Genomic DNA, 23,100 nt, shown 5'->3' on the forward strand with positions numbered 1-23,100 from the left:
TAATAATGTTACCTAATGGAAGCATGTATAAAGTGAAAAGAATCGGTCCAAGCACAGAACCCTGGGGAACTCTATGACTTACTCTGGTGTGTGAGGAAGATTCTTCATTTACAAGAACAAACTGAAATCTATCAGATAAATATGACTTAAACCAGCCTAATCCCAATAACATGTTCAAGTCTGTGTAATAAGATACTGTGATCGACCGTATCAAATGCAGCACTGAGATCCAACAGGACAAGTACAGACACAAGTCCGCTATCAGAGGCTAAGAGGAGATCATTGGTAACTTTCAGCAGTGCAGTTTCTGTGCTATGATGCACTCTGAATCCTGACTGAAACTCTTCAAACAGATTATTTCTGTGTAAGTGATCACAAAGCTGAGCTGCAACTATTTTTTCAAGAACTTTAGACATAAAAGGGAGATTGGATATAGGTCTATAATGAGCCAACACTTCTGAATCAAATTCAGTCAGCAGAGTGAGTTCTTCTACTTCTAGAAGTCCATCAGGCACAGCAGGAGGCGACTTTTTTCACGAACATGTCCTTTTGACAACGATCCCGTGGATGAAGGTGCAGCATTATTGCGCAGAGAAATAAATATTCGTCGGAGATGGTTATCAGATCGCGCATAGATTTTTGCATTTACAGACAATTATCTTTTTGAGCGGCACCATCAGAATGTGTTGGGACAAAAGAAAAAAAAGACATAAAAGACAAATAAATATTTGTATGAATAGGCTTAAAAAAGACATATATAGGCCTATTATACTTTATAAAGGCACTCGTGTCTTGGCGGTGGATTCCCTCAGCCACTGCCCTCCCGTTAGAGGTGGCGGTGCTGGGCAGCACCGGTTTTACGGGCATCTGCCTTCTTTCTGTTGGCTCAGTAGAAGTCTGTGTTAGTTTAAATAGGCTTAATTTGTTCATTGACAACACACACATACTACTTTGAAAAAAGATGGCGCCAGCGTGTGCGGCTTGCCGTCTACCTGTTCTGCTGTGTTTGTTTACTGCTCTATTATTTATCTTTCCGTGCCAAGATTCGTCTGCCCTGCTGGTTTACGACCGCCAATTTCTCCTTGACATTGGAGCTTTTCAGAATACATTGAAAATAATTGATCTATGTGATCAAACTTCTATGCGATCTACCCGCTGGACTGTTCCCTGCCATCCCCTGGGGAGATCGCATCTGCTGCTCTGTCGACTGCCCTGCTATCTTCGATGGATTCGGCCTGTGGTTCCAGCATGCCCGACCCAAGATGGCTACCTGTACCTACCGAGGGAAGCTTCCCCTCCCAGACGCCGGACCCGTGACGGCGGGGTGGACTTCAGGAACCTTCGGCCGGTGTGCCGTGCGTCCATCCAGGCCGGCAAAGGAATGCCTATTTCTCTGGCCCTCTTGAATGCTAGATCACTAGCAAACAAGACTTTTATCTTGAATGACGTCTTCACCTCTCGTGGACTGGATTTTATATTTCTGATGGAGACGTGGATTAAGGCAGGTGAGTCTATACAGTTCTCTGAACTGCTCCCGCCGGATTGTGTGTATTTCAGCTCCCCTCCCACCACCGGTCGAGGTGGTGGGGTAGCATCGGTTTTTAAATCCAGTTTTAAATGTCGGCTGTCTCCGTCGATCGCCTACTCCAGCTTTGAGCTGCAGACTTTCGTTTTAAACTGTAATCCACCTATCTTGTGTGCTGTGGTTTATCGTCCGCCTCGGTTCAACAAGGATTTCATATGTGACTTCACTGACTTTGTGGCAGGGCTGACAGTGAGCAATGACCGATTCCTAATTGTCGGGGATTTTAATATTCACGTCTGCTGCGAATCGCGCCCCCTCGTACAAGACTTTCTGAATGTCATTGACTTGTTTAAAATTACTCAGTCTGTATCTGCCTCAACGCATGAGAAGGGACATACTCTGGACCTCATACTGTCTCTCGGCCTAGAGTTATGTGTCACAGAGGTTGTTGACACGCATATCTCGGACCACTTTGCTGTTTTGTTCAATGTTATTCTACGTTGTTGTTGTTGTTCTACCCCGCTCCTTGGTTAAATTGTCCGCCTCGGAGCGCTGTGTGCGCACAATTAACTCTTCAACTGCACATGATTTCTCCGTGGCTTTTTGTGACTCTGCTCTGCAGGATCACGACTGTAGTCTAACTACTGACCATCTCTTGGACAGGTTTAATGGCACCTGTACGGACATATTAGAGGCAGTGGCTCCCTTTAGGTGCAAACGCTCCAAGCCAAGAGGGGAGCCCTGGCTTAATGACACCACTCGCACTCTTAGGCGAACGTGTAGACGTGCCGAGAGGAAGTGGAAAAAGGATCATCTACACGTTTCCATGGATATTTTAACTGACTCTCTTGCTGAATATCAAAAAGCTGTCAAATGTGCTAAAAGTCAGTTTCTAGCCAATCTTGTGTCGGCCAACAATCATAAACCTCAGTTTCTGTTTAAAACGTTGGATAATCTCTTGAATCCCTGTGTTCCCAGTGCTATTGCTCCTTCATCCAAACTGTGTGAGGATTTCTTGAAATTTTTTATTGATAAGATTTCTGATATCCGGTCAGTCCCGGCTCCAGCTCAGTACAGAGGGGGGGGCGGCTGAAAACCGAGGGGGGGGCGAGAAGTCTAGGGGCCAATGATCGATTACAATACTAACAAAAATAATAAGACACTAAGTTATTAACTAATTTATAATCACAAATATATTGTATTTACAATGTACTGGTAACAATAACTTTATAACATTAAGCTCATATTTCTGAAAAAAAACTGGATTTTTACATTCCACTGTTGTTTTAGTTAAATAATTAATGCAGTCAAACATTTAGCAAGCACTTCATATTTAATCAGTTGACCTCCCCTCTGTCAAAATGATGCCTCGTTCCGAATAGATACGTCGAGTGCAGCAGCAGCAGCTGCCAGTCAGCCCCCAACTCCACCTGCCCCTAAAACAGCCCCAGTGCCCCCACATGAGGAAGGAGGTGAGAAGCTGTGTGTTGAATGAATAATAATGATAAACTTTATTACAGTCTCAAATGTCAGATAAGCACAAAAAACAATACACAAAAAAGATGTAAAAGATTGATCTATCATTGTGAAGGTTAATCAAAATAAATTAAATAAAAATGTTGTTGTTCTGAACAATTTTAATGCTTTAAAAAGCATATATAATCTTTTTATTTTGTTAAATTCAGCTATCATTGAAATAGAAGTGATAGATGTGATAGACATCATTTCCTGAGAGTGCAGGACAGGCGAGAGGATAAAGTGTGGGACCAAAAGTGGAGCAGAAATACACATCTGATGCTGCAACTTTTAGAGACTGAGAGTGTAACTCCATCAGAGCTCCCATTGGAGAAAAGAGACACACAAACACAAACACAAACACAGTTACAGCTCTCATACGCTTTGCCCTGGTGACACAGATTTACCGCACAGCATGAGTGAGTGTTGGAGCATCAGAGGAAATGATAGTTAATGAAAAATTACCACTAAAATGGCTTTGAATACTTTCTGCTACTGTACGAATTGATGGATTTCCAGAAAACCCAACAAAATATGATGATTTGAAAAATGTGTCTGGAAGGAGAAAATGAAGTCAAAAAAGGCACATGCCTCAAATGTAATGGTTCCCTATGTCAGTGTTTCCCAACCCTGGTCCTCAAGGCACACTGCCCTGCATGTTTTCCATGTTTCCCTGCTCCAGCACACCTGATTCAAATGAATGGGTCGTCCTCAGCATTCTGGAGAGCTTTAAGACCTGACTCAATTATTATATATAATATATTATATTATATATATATATTATATATAATTATTATTACTTTGTTGTTTCTTTGGAAACTGCCTGAGATGAACCTGAGCTGGCTTGCAAACTCCGAGGTCCTCTGGTAATACATACTGCTGTCGCTGTGAGTGCCACGGCGGGCTCTCCGCTCCCGCTGGACCCGGCTCAGGGGCTGTGTGCGCCAGGGGTGTCGGCCCCGTCCGACCAGGCCGTTCCATCTCCTCACTGGAAGGCTGAACCCGCGGCATCGGCAGGTGCTCGTCAGCTTCTCCGGGGCTCCTGTTGCTGCTGCCAGATGGCGGGGATGCCGCCGAAAGTGTAGTAACTGGCTTTTTCATCCATTTGCGAATATCCATCGTATAGCTGCTAGCTTGTGCTTTGTTCTTTGTTCGTTGTTCGTTGTTGTTTGTGGCGGGATGATGCGCTGACGTCTGACAGCAAAACGTATCACGCTATGATTCGATGAATGCTTCAAGTTCAAGGACAACTCGGAATTTGGAATTGCACAATTCTTTTTTTACCCAGGCTGTTAATTTGGGTTTGAACAAGTCAGTGGAGTTTTCTGTTGTTTTTAACACACCATAGACTAAAAACTTTTTTTTAAAAAGAAAATACAACATTTGGCGCATTATAAATAAAAATGAATTGAAATTTAATTTAATTGAACATTTTGACTGAGGGGGCGGGACAGTCCGCCTGAGGGGGCGACGCCCCCTAACGCCCCCTCTTGACGCCGGGTGTGTATCCGGTCCTCTCTTCTGCCGCCTGGTGCTGATCCTGCAGCCTCTTCTATTTGCCCTGCTGTGTTTGAGATCTTTGAGCAAGTCTCCCTCCCATTTTTAACTGATGTCGTGCAACACCTCAGCCCCTCCCACTGTCCTCTTGACAGCATCCCACCCCGTCTTTTTAAGGAGGTTTTCCATACCATTGACCCATGTGTTGTTACTTTTATTAATTCGTCGTTAAGGGCCGGCTGTGTCCCGGCTGCTTTAAAACATGCTGTGGTTCAGCCCCTCATTAAGAAGCATAACCTAGACCAAACAATCCTGTCAAACTTTAGGCCCATTTCCAAGCTTCCTTTTCTTTCGAAGGTCTTGGAGAAGGTGGTTTGTGTACAACTTCAGTCCTTTATTCTGGAAAATGGTAGTTCCGAGAAGTTGCAGTCTGGGTTCAAGTCGCGCCATAGCACGGAAACAGCACTTTTAAAGATTTTTAATGACCTTCTTTTGACAGCTGACTCTGGTAACTCTGCTGTCCTGGTCCTTTTAGATCTTACAGCAGCGTTTGATACAGTGGACCATAAAATTCTTCTGGATCGACTAAACACTTGTGTGGGCATTAGAGGCACTGCTCTGAAATGGTTTCAATCTTATCTCTCAGACAGGAGCTTCTCTGTCCACCTGGGCCAGTACTCCTCGGCCACTTCCCCACTAAACTGTGGAGTGCCGCAAGGTTCTGTTTTAGGTCCCCTCCTCTTCTCCTTATATATGCTGCCACTGGGGTCAATTTTTAGAAAATATAACATCTCCTTTCACTGTTTTGCTGATGATGTTCAGATCTATTTGCCCCTAAAGACGAACGAGCAGACCTCTGTTCAGGCTTTGCTGGATTGTCTTAATGATATCCGGACCTGGATGGAGATAAATTTTCTGTCCTTAAATAAAAGCAAAACAGAAATCATTTTATTTGGCCAGCAAAATCTCCTTGATGGCCATGACAGTGCCATTGGCTCCCTTAAGTTTTATTGTCGTCCCTTTGCTAGGAATCTTGGTGTCATTCTAGAAAGGAATTTTAAGTTTGATAAACAAATATCGTCTATAGTCAAGGCAAGCTTCTTTCAATTGCGGCTGCTGGCTAAAGCTAAAGCTTACCTTCCGGGGAATGTCCTGGAAAGGCTGATCCACATGTTTATTACGGCGCGCTTAGATTATTGCAACTCCCTGCTTATTGGCCTTGACCAGGCAGCACTGCGCCGCCTGCAGGTTGTGCAAAATGCTGCTGCCCGCTTGCTCACGGGTAGGAGGAGGAGTGAGCACATCACGCCCATCCTTGCCTCTTTGCATTGGCTGCCAGTTAATTTTAGGATTCAGTTCAAAATTTTATTAATTGTTTTTAAATGTATGAATGGGTTGGCACCACCCTACTTATCTGAGCTTCTGCAGCTACACAACCCTAACAGGGCACTTCGGTCCGCAAACCAGATGCTCCTGGTGGTACCTAGATCTAGGCTCTCGACTCGAGGGGACCGAGCTTTCGCAGTCGTGGCTCCATCTCTGTGGAACGGCCTACCTTCCCACGTTAGGGCTTCTCAGTCGGTGGAACATTTTAAAAAACATCTGAAAACCCATTTGTACTCTTTGGCATTCCCTACCAGTTGATTCTTGGCTCTCTCTCCTTCTTTCCATCTCCCTACTCTCTATTTTCTTTTTTAATGTTGTATGTTTTTATTCCCTGTGGTTTTTTAATTCTTTTTTTATTGTTGTTTTGTTTTATTTGATTTTACTTCTGTTCAGCACTTTGGTCAACTGTGGTTGTTTTAAATGTGCTTTATAAATAAATTTGACATTTGACTTTAATTATTTAACAGAACATGATATAGATGATGACTCTAAATTGTCCTTAGGAGTGACTGTGAGTGTGAATGGTTGTTTGTCTCGTTTGTCTCTAATGTGGCCCTGTGATGGACTGGCGGCCTGTCCAGGGTGTACCCCGCCTCTCGCCCATTGACCGCTGGGATAGGCTCCAGCCCCCCCGCGACCCGACTGACGGATTCAGCGTTGTATAGATAATGGATGGATGGATGGTATAGATGAGAAGACATAGTTTATGTGTGTGAAAACAGCATTATGTTGGGAATAAAATAACTGCACAGTCAAATAGCCACTTAATATTTACTTTACAGTGTAAAACATGATCAAAATGAGGTACCTCCATGCCGAGGTCTCACCTGTTTGAACAATGTTTTTATATTTCATCTTAAACTGCTGCCAAGAGCGCTCCTCCCCTGAGGGATTGCACCTAAATGAAATAAATGAATGGGCTACCATTCAAGCAGTTTCCCTGTAATATTATTGGGATTGCAAAGGACTACATTTAAACTTACACTTTTGCTGCTGCAACGGTGTTGCACTTATTTCTAAAAACGTATTGAAACTCGCCATATGAGCGCATTAAGATTTCCAATTCGAGGTTGGTGAAAAACGTAGCCCCTCCTCTTCCCTGTTGCTATGGTGACTCGTCGAATCGGGGCTCCATTGATGCTGGCTTTTTAAAGTTGTGGTGCACGCGCTAAACTCAAGGTGAACCTACTCAGAGTTGATTAACCTCACTCAAATCAGCGTTTCTGGAACCGAAAACTCAAAGTTTTCTATCTCAGAGTAGATCAACTCAGAGATCAGGAATAGACTCAGAGTTGGTTGAACCTGCTACGTGAAACGGACCCCTGACCTGTGGACTGCCAAACAAAAAGAAGAATTTAAATCCAAATTTTCTTGAATGATTTCAAATAACATTCATCACTGATATTCAATATTTTCAGTTATATTTATATTCTGTATATCTAACAAAGTATGCTATAATAGTGTTCAGCTATTGTAAAGTAAATAGTTAGTTTCAATGTTACGACAGTGCACTTTTGAGTTTATCTGATTGGTTTTGATATTAGAAGGGAATGATTTTTGGTGAAATATGGTGAAATATGAACAAGGATGCATTGTCAACTTCAGATTTTATTTTATTTAAATAAATGCTGACCATAAGGTAACCATAAAGCGGCGGCGCGATCGTTTTCGCAGCGACCCCTTGAGAGGAAAAACTGTGTAAAACAGTGTAATTTTAGTGTATTATTGTATTTATATCGTTAAGTTATGTGTCTGAAATCTACAAACTGCACTCAAGAGGCCGCTAAATTGCAACACTCAGATGCAGTATCACAAGTCTACCAACGGAGTCTACTTATGGGACTTAAACACTGCCCAACGGCGTTACCAACGGAGAGAAAGGACGCGCTACAGTCTACCAGCCTGCTTCGCAAATTCCCGAGCTCGCCTGAAGACAAGGGCCGGGTGAGGAGGCGCCGAAAGCGGTGTGAGATAAGACGGAAGAGGGGCAAGAGAGCCGGTGTCCGTGCTAGGCTGATGGCTAATGCTAGCCGACCGGCTCTCCCGTCCATCCTGCTCTCTAACGTCCGCTCACTTGAAAATAAACTGGACTACATCAAACTACAACAGACTACTCAACGGGACACTAGGGACTGCTGTGTGTATGTTTTCACAGAAACATGGCTCAGCGACCGTGTCCCAGAGGCGGCCATTCAGCTAGATGGACTAGCCTCGCATCGAGCCGACAGAGACCCGCTGTGCGGTAAGACACGAGGCGGGGGACTGTGTGTTTACATCAACACGGACTGGTGCAACAACTCTGTCCTAGTCTCCAAGTCCTGTTCATCGCTGGTGGAATACGCGGTCGTGAGATGTAGACCATTCTACTTACCGAGAGAGATCTCCTCCCTGAACATTGTAGCTGTGTACATTCCTCCCAGCGCTAACGTTAAGGAAGCGCTAACCGCATTGTACGGGGCCATCAGTGATCTCCAAAACAAACATCCAGAAGGACTGCTTATTGTCGCCGGAGACTTCAATCATGCAAATCTAAAAACAGTGCTTCCAAAATTCTACCAACATGTGGATTTTGCAACGAGAGGAGCGAACACGCTGGATCTTGTTTACACCACCATACCCGGTGCATATCGTGCCGAGTCCCGCCCCCACCTGGGATATTCTGACCACATCTCCGTCAAGCTGATCCCAGCATACAGACCGCTGGTCAGACGCTCCAGACCAGTCAACAAACAGGTAAAGACCTGGCCGGAAGGAGCCATCTCTACCCTCCAGGACTGTTTTGAGTGCACTGACTGGCAAATGTTTAGGGAAGCAGCAACCACCAACGGCTCCACTGACCTAGAGGAGTACACGGCTTCAGTCACTGGTTTCATCAGTAAGTGCACTGATGACGTCACGGTCATCAAATCCATCACCACGCGCTCTAACCAGAAGCCATGGATGACTGCTGAGGTGCGTGCACTGCTGAGAGCCAGAGACACAGCATTCAGAACAGGAGAAAAGGAGACCCTGAGCAGAGCACGGGCAACACTGGCCCAGGCTATCAGGGATGCAAAGCGAGCGCATGCCCAGAAAATCCACGGCCACTTCAGAGACAGTGGAGACACACGGCAGCTGTGGCAGGGAATCCAAGCCATCACTAACTTCAGGACAACAACACCGGCCTGTGACAGTGATGTCTCCCTGCCCGATGCGCTGAACGTGTTCTACAGACATTTTGATGCAGAGAATGATGTGGTGGCAAGGAAGAACACCCCCCCTCCTGGCGAACAAGTGCTATGCCTGACCACAGCTGAAGTGAGAAAGACTCTGCAAAGAGTCAACCCACGTAAGGCTGCTGGCCCAGACAACATTCCCGGGAGTGTGCTCAGGGGATGTGCAGACCAACTGGCAGATGTCTTCACGGACATCTTCAACATCTCCCTGAGCAGTGCCATCGTCCCATCGTGCTTCAAAACCACCACCATCGTCCCTTTGCCCAAGAAGTCGCCTGTGTCATGCCTCAATGATCACCGCCCCATCGCACTCACCCCTACCATCATGAAGTGCTTTGAGAGGCTGATCCTGAAGCACATCAAGAACCATCTGCCTCCCACCCTAGACCCCCTGCAGTTCGCGTACCGAGCCAACCGCTCCACCGACGACGCCATCAACACCACCCTCCACCTAGCACTCACCCACCTGGACAAAAAAGACACTTATGTCAGAATGCTGTTCATAGACTTCAGTTCAGCATTCAACACTATCATCCCACAGCACCTGACTAGGAAGCTGAGCTTGCTTGGCCTGAACACTACCCTCTGCAACTGGATCCTGGACTTTCTTACGGAGAGACCCCACTCAGTCCGGATCGGAAACAACACTTCCAGCACCACCATACTGAGCACAGGGGCACCTCAAGGCTGCGTGCTCAGTCCACTGCTGTTCACACTCCTAACCCACGACTGCACAGCACTACACGACTCGAACCACATAATCAAGTTCGCTGACGATACGACCGTGGTGGGTCTCATTGAAAAGAACGACGAGTCATCATACAGGGAGGAGGTGGAAAAGCTGATCACCTGGTGCAAAGCCAACAACCTGTCTCTGAATGTGGACAAAACTAAAGAGATGGTTGTTGACTTCCGCAGAGCACAGAGGGACCACGAGCCTCTGCACATCGAAGGCTCCCCGGTGGAGATTGTGGAGAACACCAAATTCCTTGGTGTCCATCTGGCGGAGAACTTCACCTGGTACCTCAACACCGGCTCCACCGTAAAGAAGGCTCAGCAGCGTCTCCACTTCCTGAGAAGGCTGAAGAGAGCCCACCTCCCTCCCACCATTCTCACCACCTTCTACAGAGGGACCATAGAGAGCCTCCTGGGTAGCTGCATCACCGCCTGGTTCGGTAACTGCACCCAACTGGACCGCAAAAACCTTCAGCGCGTGGTGAGGACGGCTGAAAAGATCATTGGAGCCACTCTCCCCTCCGTCTCAGACATCTACACCACACGCTGCATCCGCAAGTCAACCAGGATTCTTAAAGACCCCACCCACCCCTCACATAGACTTTTCTCACCCCTCCCATCTGGCAGAAGGTACCGCAGCATATGGTCTGTCACCACCAGATTACAAAACAGCTTCTTCCCCCAGGCCATACGACTCCTCAACGCTCAGAGACTGATCTGATCACCTCTGTTGTCCCAGCTGTTCTTTATTGTTGCTGTTTGTTGCACTGAAAAACTTCTCGAGAAACGTTATTTCATTGCACTGTATACTGTGTGGCTGGAATGACAATAAACCCTCTTGAATCTTGAATCTTGAAAAATGACCTGAAACAACATGTTTGCCTCATGTTGAATATATTTTACATTCATGCAGGCTGCTTGTGTGACTAGAAACACCTATAAACTGATCAAGTCATGATAGTTTTGTAACAGTGAGTAAATACTACTGACAGATTTTTGGGTAAACTAAATAGAGTAGTCTTACATGTCACTGGATCTAAAACGGTTCATTTTTCTGGACTTCTTAAAAAATTGGAGCAAAATTGAGAGTATACCCACTTCTTCAGGGACCACTACACCACTGCTCCAGCCCCCCCGCGACCCTGAATTGGAAGAAGTGGGTATAGAAAATGGATGGATGGATGAGTTAATCATTTGTTAATTTCTGGTTTTCCATGTTTATAATCAGTCTTAACAACCTCTCCAGTGTTTCCCACAGATGTGAAGGCAATGTGTGGTGGTGGTGGGCCACGGGGTAAAAAATTCTTCAAAATAATTCCTTCTTAATAATTGGTCACACAGAACTTTATTGTATTAACCCATAAGAACCTAGACCGATTTCTACTTAAATTAAAATTCTAAACAGACCACATAGAACCCATTTCAGAATTTTTTTCCAAAATACCACCCCCCACTGTCAGAGATCTGTAATGTGACATATATGTCACATTGGGACTTAAGAACCTGGATAATTTCTCCATCAAGGAAAATGATGGGGGACGTAAGGATGTGTGACACCTGTGTCACGGTGGGTAACACAGGTGCGGCTTATCTGCAGATTTTCACATCTTCATTGTAAACAAATTAATAACATTAATTACACTGGTCGGACTGTTCAGCTCTGTTTCAGACTGATACCTCCGGTTCAGGCTGCTCCTCATCCTCAACACGCTCTTCTCTTTTTCAATCGCAGAAAATATTTTTCAATACTCATCTGGATTGAAGCAGCAAACATTCAGTGTAAGAGTTTAAAAAAACTACTTTATTTGATTCACAGCTGCTAGTGTTTTGACCTCGACAAACCCAACTACATTTTTTTTTTTTTTTTACGGCAAATTTGCGACTAGTTAACTTTATAAAGAAGGCGTAATCCCTTGTTTGCCATGGGTCGGGTCGGGACGGGACGGGACAACATTGTATTCAAAATATAAAATATTTTTATAGGACTTTTTAATGTGTGATTTTATAAAGGTGCACGTGATACCAACCTTTCATGAATTCTTTCGGTTGAGCTAATCTAACGCGACGCTGAAGCTAGCAAGCTTCCAGGCTTCCAGGGAAGCACGGAGGGGAGGGGCTGTGTGTGTGAGTAGGCTATGCGAGAGAGACGCGAGGGAGAGCAGCAAGGAAATGCAGCTGAACGAATACGAGTATTTTTTAAATAGCGTTAAAAAAAAAATAATAACGAAACGCAATATGTGGCGGCCGGTGTTTAATCTGTGGCGCACCGCCACGAATTAGTCTGTGTGGGAAACGCTGCTCTCAGAGCCACGTTTGTGACAGTGAACTTTCATATTGTTTCCATCAAAGACACCAGCCTTGTGACAAGATATCTCCTGCAAACTTTTTAGTGGATGCAACCTTTAATTTAAAGAAAAGCATGACAGTCACTGGGTTGTTCGATGCAGGCAAACACTGAAATATTTTCACTCCCTTTCATTTCTCTTCTCTTTGCCTCTGCAGGTTGCTGTTCTGGGAGGAAGGGCAAAGCAGGAGGTGTTGGCGTGCAGAAGGGGGTTTACACAGGAGGAATACATCGTAGGAATGGACCAAAAGCTGGCAAAGGGACAGGCTGTCTTCAACGGTCAGTACACACACAGACATGCACACAGTCACAGGACTGGAGTGGGAGAGCTCCAGTAATACTCTCCTGCTGTTGGGTGGGAGTTTTTAAGAATCCTGCTGATATATGAACCATAATGGAGCTTCAGGAGGAGTGTCCTCTGTGAAGACTGAGTATGGATTAGTTTGTGTGTCAAACTAAAACTTTCCAAATGGCTCTACTGTTGGCATGAATGTACTCTTTCTATCTGACTACTGGCTTCAGTAAGTTCTTTTTGATGAGTTGAAATATTGATTTTCTCCTGATGAGAGGAAGGGGTTAAAGGTTGCTCTGTGAGTTGTTGGTTGATGGTCAACGTTTTTTTTTTTCTATCCTTAAAAAACTTTCATTCATCCCATCACTAACAATGGTGCTGCTGCACTGCTTCAGGCTGCATGGAAAGTGACGCTATCTGTTTAAACCTGCTCATTAGTGCTTTGGATGCGGGGGGAAAACTAAACCCTGAAAAAGTGTAGAATGACCTAAAGCTTAACCTTACCTATTACCAGCTTTGACAAAAACAGCAGGGGAAAACTGTGCAGGTCAGAGACTGCACAGGAAACCGATCCGTTTCTGTGGCTTTAATCTAAATGAATCCATCATTTACTGTAACAGAGTTGCTGCTGGGACACTTAGAGAGTGTGGATGTGTAGTCCTTTTCACACAGCCTGTTTGAGGTGGGGCTGTGGCGCCTTTGTTGCACCTCATTGTTCACTTGGTCCAACATTTCAGTTGAATGTGATCCTCCAACACCAGCAGGCTCTCTGAAAGCACTCACTGGACTCTTAGCTTTGGGTGGAGAATAGCTGCCTTGGTAGTGGCATGGCACTTCTGTGGTGTGTGGGTGTTTAGCTCCTTCTTTTGGTGACACACTGTTATTCTCATAGCTACTCCACATGGAGCCTGGTGGAAACACGGAGGGAAGCAGAAATAGATCAAAAACATTTAAAGAGGGTGAGTGCTGTGTCAGCACAATGTTTCCAAAAACTGCCAGCCTCACCAGTGAAGGGCCTCTGGTCACATGGATCCATGGGAGAATCTTTGCTTTGCTTCTACAGGAGAGCAGTGATGCATCTGTACTTTTCCTGTTTATCATCCAGAGTGCATTTATATGTTTCATCATGTAAATCAAATCAAATCAAATTTATTTGTATAGCACATTTCATGTACAAACAGTTCAAAGTGCTTTACATAAAATAAAAGCATTGCAGCAGGGAGTGCAAGAAGCATTAAAAATACATAAAATAATATAAAGAGAAACAAATTAATTTAAAATCAGGCAACAGTCTAGATAAGTTAAAAGATATTTCATGCATAGACACATGAGAACAGAAATGTTTTCAACCTGGATTTAATAATGCCTACATTTGGTGAAAGTTTAATCTCCACTGGCAGTTTGTTCCACTTGTTTGCAGCATAACAGCTAAATGCTGCTTCTCCATGTTTAGTCTGGACTCTGGACTGGACCAGCTGACCTGAGTCCTTGGATCTAACAGCTCTGCTGGCTTTATATTCTCTGAACAGATCACAGATGTATTTTGGGCCTAAAGCGTTCTGGGATTTGTAAACCATCAGCAGGCTTTTAAAATCTATTCTGTGACTGACTGGAAGCCAGTGTAAAGATTTTAAAGCTGCTGTGATGTGTTCAGATCTCTTAGTCCGGGTTAAAACTCCAGCAGCAGCGTTCTGGATGAGCTGCAGATGTTTAATGCTCTTTTTGGGAAGTCCAGTTAAAAGAGCGTTACAGTAATCGAGTCTACTGGAGATGAATGCATGGATGAGTTTCTCCTGGTCTGTTTGGGAGAGGAAACCTTTAATTCTGTTGATGTTTCTGAGATGGTAAAAAGCTGCCTTGGTGATAGCTTTGATGTGGCTGCTGAAAGTCAGATCTGAGTCTATCAACACTCCGAGGTTACCAACTCGCTCAGTGATTGTAAGGTCCCGAGTCTCAAGATATTTACCAACGCTGACCCTCTTCTCTTTTCTACCAAACAGAATGATCTCAGTTTTGTCTTCATTTAATTGTAGAAAATTCTCTCTCATCCAGGTGTTTACTTCCTCCAGACACTGACACAGTACGTCTGCTGGGCTGCAGTCGTCCGGTGACAGAGACACATAAAGTTGTGTATCGTCTGCATAACTGTGATAATTGAAGTTAAAATTCTGCAATATCTGACCCAAAGGGAGCATATACAAGTTAAACAGAAGAGGCCCAAGAATTGACCCCTGGGGGACTCCACAAGTCATGGCCACTCGCTCAGATTCATAGCTGCCAATTGTAACAAAATATCTCGGCCTTCTAAGTAGGACCTGAACCAGTTAAGGACCGCTCCAGAAAGTCCAACCCAGTTTTCCAGCCTGTGCAACAGGATTCTGTGATCTACAGTATCAAACGCAGCGCTGAGGTCCAACAGAACCTGGACTGAAACATTACCAGAATCAGTATTCAACCTAATGTCGTTTAACACTTTGACCAGAGCGGTTTCAGTGCTGTGATGACGTCTGAAGCCTGATTGAAAGTTATCAAGACTTCCACTTTCATTCAGAAAGTCGTTGAGCTGGTTAAATACAACTTTCTCAATAACCTTAGATATAAAAGAGAGATTAGAGACAGGTCTGTAGTTGTTCATCATAGAGGCGTCTAGAGTTCTCTTCTTTAGGAGTGGCTTAATGGCAGCTGTCTTTAGTGACTCGGGAAAAATGCCTGATGCCAGTGAGCTGTTAACTATTTGTAGGAGATCACTTTCTACTGAGGTAAAAACAGTTTTTAAAAAGTCGGATGGTATTATGTCCAGAGAACAAGTTGTTGATTTCAGCTGCCGAACTGTTTCTTCTAGGATTTTTAAATTAACAATATTAAATTGTGACATAACGTCAGAGTTATTTCTAGGTTTTAGACACAGATTAGTTTTCTTGTTTGTCTGTGTTGCGTGAATGTTTTGTCTAATTGTTTTGATTTTTTTGGCTAAAAAAGTGGGCAAATTCGTTGCATTTCTCAGTGGAGAGGAGGTCTGGGTTTGACTGTTTAGGAGGATTTGTGAGTTTTTCAACCATAGCAAACAGAGTTCGAGAATTGTTGACATTCTTATTAATCATTTCAGATAAATGCAGCTGTCTGGCCTTGCACAGCTCATTGTTATAACTACGCAGGCTTTGTTTGTACAGCTCATAGTGAATCTGAAGCTTTTTTTTCCTCCATTTACGTTCAGCTTTCCTGCATTCTCTTTTCAGATTTTTGACCGTAGTGGTGTTTCTCCATGGGGTTTTCTGTTTGATCAAGGTGCTCTTGATTCTTATCGGTGCAACAGCTTCCATTACATGAAAAATTTAAAAAGTTAAAATGATCCAGCTGTCCTTCAACCGACTCTGCGCTCATTGTTGGTAACATAACTATGGCCTCCCTAAACTGAGCACTTGTTTTCTCATTGATGTACCTCTTCTTAACTGAGAAGCTGGTTGTTTGAACATTCTGAGTAATATGTAAATCAAATAAAATACAAAAATGGTCAGACAAGGCCAAATCAATAACAACAGCAGAAGAAATATCAACACCTTTAGAAATGACCAGGTCCAGAATGTGATCTGGAAGGTGGGTTGGTTCTGTTACATGTTGCCACAAACCAAACATGTCCAGCACAGAAGAAAATTCTTTGGCATTACCATCCGTCATATTATCCATGTGAATGTTAAAATCCCCGGTCAAGATAAAATGGTTAAAATCAGTCGAAATAACAGACAATAATTCAGAAAAATCATCAATAAAACTTGCACAGTATCCTGGAGCTCTGTAAATGATTAAGAACAGGATTTTAGGAACACCCTTTAAAATACAACTCAGATATTCAAAAGAAGTGAATTCCCCAAATGAGATCTCTTTACACTGGAATGTGTCTTTAAATAAGGCAGCCCCCCCCCCCCCCCCCCCCCACCTTTCCTCCCATTTCGGCATTTATCCATAAAACTAAAGTTTGGGGGGGCTGTTTCATTAAGAACAGTAGCACTTGTGCTCTCTGTTAACCATGTTTCTGTCAGAAAAAGAAAATCTAAATTGTGTGAAATTATGAAGTCATTAACTAACAGTGACTTATTGGACAGAGATCTAATATTAAGTAAGGCTAGCTTTGTGGAGTTTACAGTGGTCTCTGTTGTATTCTGAGTTGTACGTGGTACCGTTAACAGATTAGATAAATTCACCCAGCAGGTTGTTTGGGTTTGCCGTCCCAGCAGCATGACGTAAGTGTGCACCAAGTAATCTGCATCCAGTTCGATTGGGATGCACGCCATCAGGTCTGAAACGCTCCTTACAGTTCCAAAAGATATTAAAGTTATCAATGAACTTAATCCCATGGGCGATGCATGCATTTGACAACCATGTGTTCAGGCCAAGAAGTCTGCTGAAAAGTTCAATTCCTTTACCCACAGTAGGAATGGGGCCTGAAATGGAGACACGGTGTGCTCCATAGTGACACAGTCTCTCCAACAGCAGAGAAAAGTCTTTCTTCAGGATCTCAGAGCCAGTCTTCCTTCTCAGAATATCTAAAGACCCTGTGTGGACAATGATCCTCGTGCCATCTGGAGGAGTAGACAGAATGGTCGGCAAAATATCTATCAGTTCCCTGACTGATGTATCAGAAAAAGTTATATTTTCCGTCTTTGCCATTCTGACATGTAGGTGTGTGTTTATGTCCAGCACTCTGCACTGCTGTTTACACTGGTTCTTCCTTAATCTACATTATTCGTGCGTGTGCGTGTGTGTGAGTGTGTTGTGTGTGTGTGTGTGTGTGTGTGAGAGAGAGTCAGGCTGAGGTCAGTCACTGTCCTGCACTTCCTGTGGAGTGCAGCAGGGATGACTGCCCTGACCTTCCCATTTTCCCATCCGTCCTTCCTTCAGTGATATGGCCTCATGTAGCCAGCTGCTGGTCAATGGAAACCCCCATCCAGCCAGCAGTCTCTCAGCGCAGCCCTCCCACACATCATCGCCCCGTGCTGGTTTCCCTCCCTTCATTTTGTTTTTTCTCTTGTCATACAGAGGTTTGACCTACTTCTCTTTCTCCTGCTCTGTCGTTGTCTATCTCTCTGTCTAAAGTTATTTTTCTTCTGATCTCATTTGATTTCTGTTGTTATTGGGGGCTTTTCTCTGAGGGGATTATCGACATCTGAGCAGTGAGATGTTCAATCCACTTGATTTATAAAACCACCAATCCACAACACATCATTTCAAGGCTCTTTAAAGAGAGAGTAATCATGTAAAAGTGAAAGAGGGTAAACGGTCCTATAAAATCAAATTACAAACCCAATGAATTGTTATCCAGTTCGCCCACATTAATCATAGTAGTATTTGAATAATGCCAGTTCATTAGGAGTTGCCTCGCTGAGAAAACCAACAGATCACATCAAATCTTCCCTACAGCCGAGCAACTAGCAGAACACCAACCGGTTCTGTAAAATCAGAAGTGCTGTCAGTCACCCACTGTGTCAGTATTCAGACAATAAAGGGGACAAATGATGAAAAAACATTATTCAGATGTCTGAAGTCACTAACTGAAAAAATCTATAAAGAACTGGAACTTGAACTGAAAAGTGAAACGGGGGGGGGCTGACAGGGAGGCAGGTACTGCATCCTCCATCAGCCCTGATCAGGCACCGTGGTCGTTTCTGTTGCTGCCAGTGGTCAGCGAAGGGGGGGGGGGCCTGCTCCTGTCACAGCCAATCAGGGTTGCATTCATTTCCTCATTGTATAAAACCAACCCCATTGTCCCATCATCTTCATAACAATCAGTTGAAAATAACTGCACTTAGACCATGTGTCAAGTACAACTTTCATACCCTAATTCTTCTCTGAGGCTCCTCTAACTGGCTTTCCACTGTAAACCTGCAAGTTCAATGCATAGCTGGTGTTAGCATCACATGCTGCCCAGATCTTTATGAATTATTTAGCTGGTAAATGAGCAGCGAATTCTGAATGCCACGAGCCTTTCATCCACTGTGAAATTGGGACCTAGGTTATAGAGCAGTGGAAGTTGCTTTACCCACTTGTCCCACACAGTACTAATGCTGCCAGCTTGTGTCTTTCCCGTCTGACAGCCCTTGTCCTATTCCTATTATCAAATCGGATTACTCTGGAGAAAATATGAAAAGTCTCCAGAGACTTTGTGGCACAAAACATTGCCCTGCTCCTCTCTGCATCCCACAGACTGGCTGTTGATTCATCATTTGATTTTTAGACCCCAGCCAGAAGGAGGACCCCCAAATATGCATGCAAATGCATTTTATCCGGCTCTTCCACTTCTCCCCAAAAACACGCCTTCCTTCTTGATTAGTCGTTTGGAAAATGATTCTGTCTTGAGTTGGGCACGAGTCGCTCAAAAGTTTTAAGCCTGGTCTTAAAAGTGGAAAGGGTGTCTGCTTCCCGGACATTTAAAATAACAAAAATAAATTTAAAAAAAGCAGTACTTGGCAAAGCAAATGTGTTCTATGGTTTTATTTCTATTTTCTGTATTTTATTTATTTCTAGTTTTATTACTTTGATTTTGCTCTCTATCCTCTCCAGAGCCTCTACAAAATAAGTGCATTTTTTCGATGCTAAGAGGAAAGCTAGTTATCTATTTGATATTAGTATTTGGAAAAAAATCTGCAATCTTGTGCTCGAGTCTTGAGCCTTCCCTAAAATATTTTTTTGTTGTGTTCGAGGTGCTAAACCTGGGGCATCCCGGTGGTGAGGTGGTTAGCACTGTGTTAGATTCACACAATAGCTATAATAGTAAAACACCAGAATAAACAGACAGAAACCAGAAGTTTGTATTAATATGCTTTTGCAAAAGGGAGAAAGCGGAGAGATGCTCTGTTACAGCTTCACACACCAACTCTCTCAGCTCCTCCTTTCTGCTTTAGCCTTTTTATTAGAAATATGACACATGAATATTCAGCGGCTAAGCAGCCAATAAGGAGTAAATATGCAGTTATTGGGCAGGGAAGACCAGACAGGTTATAAATTCTGGAAGTCTCCGAGGAACAAGATGCTCTTGTTCTCAGAGGTCACAAGGTTATCAGGCTTTGTTGCTGGAATGCATAACTGTTAACTGTCAGGGTTTCTCATGCACAGCTTCATATCCTAAACTAGTAAAGCAGAGCTAGCAAGCAAACAGAATAATTAAGCTTGTTTTATAAGCACACAATAATAATTATCCTTACATTTCCCTCCTGTTGTGCCTCATAAAACATCAATATACATTCCTCCATCAGGCTTTAAATGCATACATCATAGGGAGGCTACAGACAGGGGGAGTCACAGCAACATTTTGTCAAGGAGAAGGCGAAAACCAAAGCATTTGGGGAAATTCCTTCTCGACCCTCCGTAGGAGCGGTCACAGGGGTGCCAAGACAAAAGGGAGAAAAGTTTACATAGATACATCATCATAGGAATAGCCAGTCTGTTCAGCTGTTGGTACTGGACGTGTGCATAGTTTGTAAGGGCCTTTTCCATGGTATTTTGTACCATGGTCCGAAAGCATGGGATACAACAACCTAAGACAAAAACAATAAACAGGAATGTAACAATAATGGGAGTTATAAGTTTGAGCAGTATCTGGGTCCAAGTGGTTCTCTCCGTGATCTTTACACCAGTGGGTGTGGTCAGCTGCACAGTGTAGGGACCATCCCACTTCGGCGACGCCCAGTGTTTCTTTTTGATGACCTTTACGAGGATCTGGTCACCTGGTTTCAGCTGTGCCTGTATGGGATGAGACAGAGGGGACAACGGCAGATCACAAGCATTTTGCACCGATTTTTCATTAAACACTTTACACATCCATGCAGTAAGAGGATCAACTCCATCTTCTGCCTTTTCAGACCATGGTTCCCCCTCCCACAACGGGAGGAGGAAGGGTCTTCCGTGGACTACTTCAAAGGGGGTTAAACCCGTACTGTTTGGTGTAATTCGCATGAACAGTTTGACCAAATGCAGGCACTCAGGCCATGGTTTTTTTGTTTCCATCATGGTTTTCTTTAGTCTGTTTTTTACTGTGCCATTGGTTCTTTCAACCAGTCCTGCACTCTGGGGGTGGTAGGCACAGTGGTTTTTTAGGTTGATTCCTAAATGTTTTGCCATGTTTTGCACTATGGCATTCACAAAATGTGCTCCATTGTCACTCCATATTACCCTTGGAATGCCATGATTGGGGACAATGTTTTTGCATATGGCCTTTGCCACAGACAGTGCATCAGCTGTTTTGGTTGGTACTATCTCCACCCATTTAGAGAAGGAGTCCACTAGTACCAAGCAAAATTTGTGGGGGCCGCTTCTGGACAGTTCAATGAAATCCATGTGTATTATTTCAAATGGGTATGTCCCTTTTGGACATTGGCCCCTCTGGGGTCTCATGTTTCCTTGGGCGTTGTGCTTGCAGCATGTTAGGCAGCTTCTGCAAAAATTTTTAAAGTAGATATTTAGTCCTTTGGGTATATGGAACACTTGTTGGGCTATGGTCATCATCCCTCCTGTTGAGACATGGGTTTTCCCATGACTCAATTTAGCGACCACTTGGAACAAGTTTCTGGGTAGGCATGGTAGGCCGTTAACAGTGTAAAGGCCGTCTTCTCTCTGTTCAGCTTTGTCCTTGATCCAGTGCTCTTTTTCAGAGGGGTGCACTAGTCTTTGCATGTCAATGAGTACTGAGGCTGGTATGGCATCTTGGCTGGTGGCTTGAGCTGCTAGGATGTTGGAACTTTTTGCTGCCTTCTTGGCTTCGTCGTCTGCTTTGGAATTTCCTTTGCTTATGTAACGGGCGTGCATTTTCCTTTGCAGTTTTTATATTAGTTTGTATGAACGTCCGTTAACCCTTGTATATTCTGCGTTGTGTTCTGTTGTGTTGAATGAAGAAAGACTCGGACCACGACCAGCTGCTGGTTGCTCTTTTACTGGAGGCAAGATGATGGATTTGTCTGTACAAGTCAACAGAAAAGCACATAAGGCGCTGCAACATGCAGTCTCCTCCACATAGCACACAGGTCTCAAGCTCCTCCTCTCAGCTAGTCTGGCGCGAACTGCATATAAATACATGACTGATACACTCTTTTAGTATCAACAGCAAAAATACTTTTAAATAAAAAATATGAAAATGAATTACATGAATTATAAAATACTCAATGTATTTCATAATATGAATTTCTTTAACAAGCCTAATGCAACCAGTGTAAATACATGTAAACACTATGCCCAATGAATTATAATAAACATAACGCACATACCTGTACAAGTCAACAGAAAAGCACATAAGGCGCTGCAACATGCAGTCTCCTCCACATAGCACACAGGTCTCAAGCTCCTGTTAGCAGATAAGAAAACCCTGTAGACTGGCATGTGGAAACTTTGTCTACTTGTAAAAAGTCTGTTTACAGAGTTCATATTCGACCGACACATTAACTGCATGTTCACAGCCTAAAACCTAACATTTATACACGCATAAAACAAGTTTACATTGCTCAAAAACCGAAATAAATGTTCAAAAATGAGGACCAAAACAATACATTACCTCCTCTCAGCTAGTCTGGCGCGAACTGAGAGAAGCACCGTAATGACGGCATAAAGCCTGCGACCTCTTAAAGCGACAGTACAGGTATTAACACTGTGGTCTGAATACAACACCTAGGCATAGATATGGGCAATAAAACATATATAAACCATATAGAAAACAATATTGATCAGGATTTGGTGACATTTTATATGTTAACATAAATATATAATTTCAACCTGGTTACATACACCCCTCCTAAAATTCACCAACATCCTGATAATGGAAAGTCTCAAGACTAAAAAGAGCGTACAATGTCTAACACTGACAATCTGGCACAAATGAACCAAAGGACCTAGTCCACAGTCAACTTAAAAGTTACCTCACATACAAGGTTCAGGGAAGAAAGAGGTTGATCAGGTCTCTGAATCCCCTTAGCTTAATGCGACGCCTGGTACGCCACACAACACTTGGCCCACAATACTTGTCCCATAGACATTTGCACGTTTTTAATGCTCATAACTCAGTCCAAAAAAAAATAAAAAACATGTCCCAACCATCAAAATTCATCTCTGCAAAGCAAGGAGAGATTGAGCACGGCTCCCAAATAAAATGTTTGAACCCCTCAAAAGTGGTTTCTGAACCATGGATTCTATCAGTCTGTTCACTGATTTCACTACTCTCCCTGCACGTGTTCTAACATGACCATCAGCTGTAGTGTGTACGTGCGGGTCAGTGTGAACCAAAGCGTTAGCATGCGGTGAGTGTGAGGGATCTGACTGTGGTGCAGGTGAGATGGATGGACAGTCAGCATTGGCACCAGCAGGATCGTGCACTGATTGAGACTGGACCAGCTCTTCTGAATCAGCCGACTCAGATTCAGGTGGGGCTTCAGGTGACAAAACTCCAAGCCTTTCTCCATCTCTGGGATCAGACAGGATCTGTGCACTGTCGTCTTGAGTCAACATCTCAGACACTGAGGCTGCATCATCACCACAGTCGCAGTCCTCCTGATCAGACTCGTCGCTGGTCAAAGACTGATCATTTGCATGGGCATCCTGGCTCTCGTCCATCCCA

At 43.8% G+C, this 23,100-nt stretch overlaps 1 protein-coding gene across 2 annotated transcripts in view; it reads left to right on the forward strand.

The window, feature by feature from the left end:
- The window catches only part of LOC142400024 (cadherin-2-like), a 208,287-nt gene that overhangs the window by 25,345 nt on the left and 159,842 nt on the right, over positions 1-23,100 (forward strand). For both annotated transcript variants that reach the window (XM_075484583.1, XM_075484584.1), the window contains exon 2: positions 12,376-12,496. In XM_075484583.1, coding sequence (XP_075340698.1) covers positions 12,376-12,496 — 121 coding nt within the window. The remainder of the gene's footprint in view (positions 1-12,375; positions 12,497-23,100) is intronic.

Source organism: Odontesthes bonariensis, chromosome 15, assembly GCF_027942865.1.
Source record: "Odontesthes bonariensis isolate fOdoBon6 chromosome 15, fOdoBon6.hap1, whole genome shotgun sequence".
Taxonomy (NCBI): Eukaryota; Metazoa; Chordata; class Actinopteri; order Atheriniformes; family Atherinopsidae; genus Odontesthes; species Odontesthes bonariensis.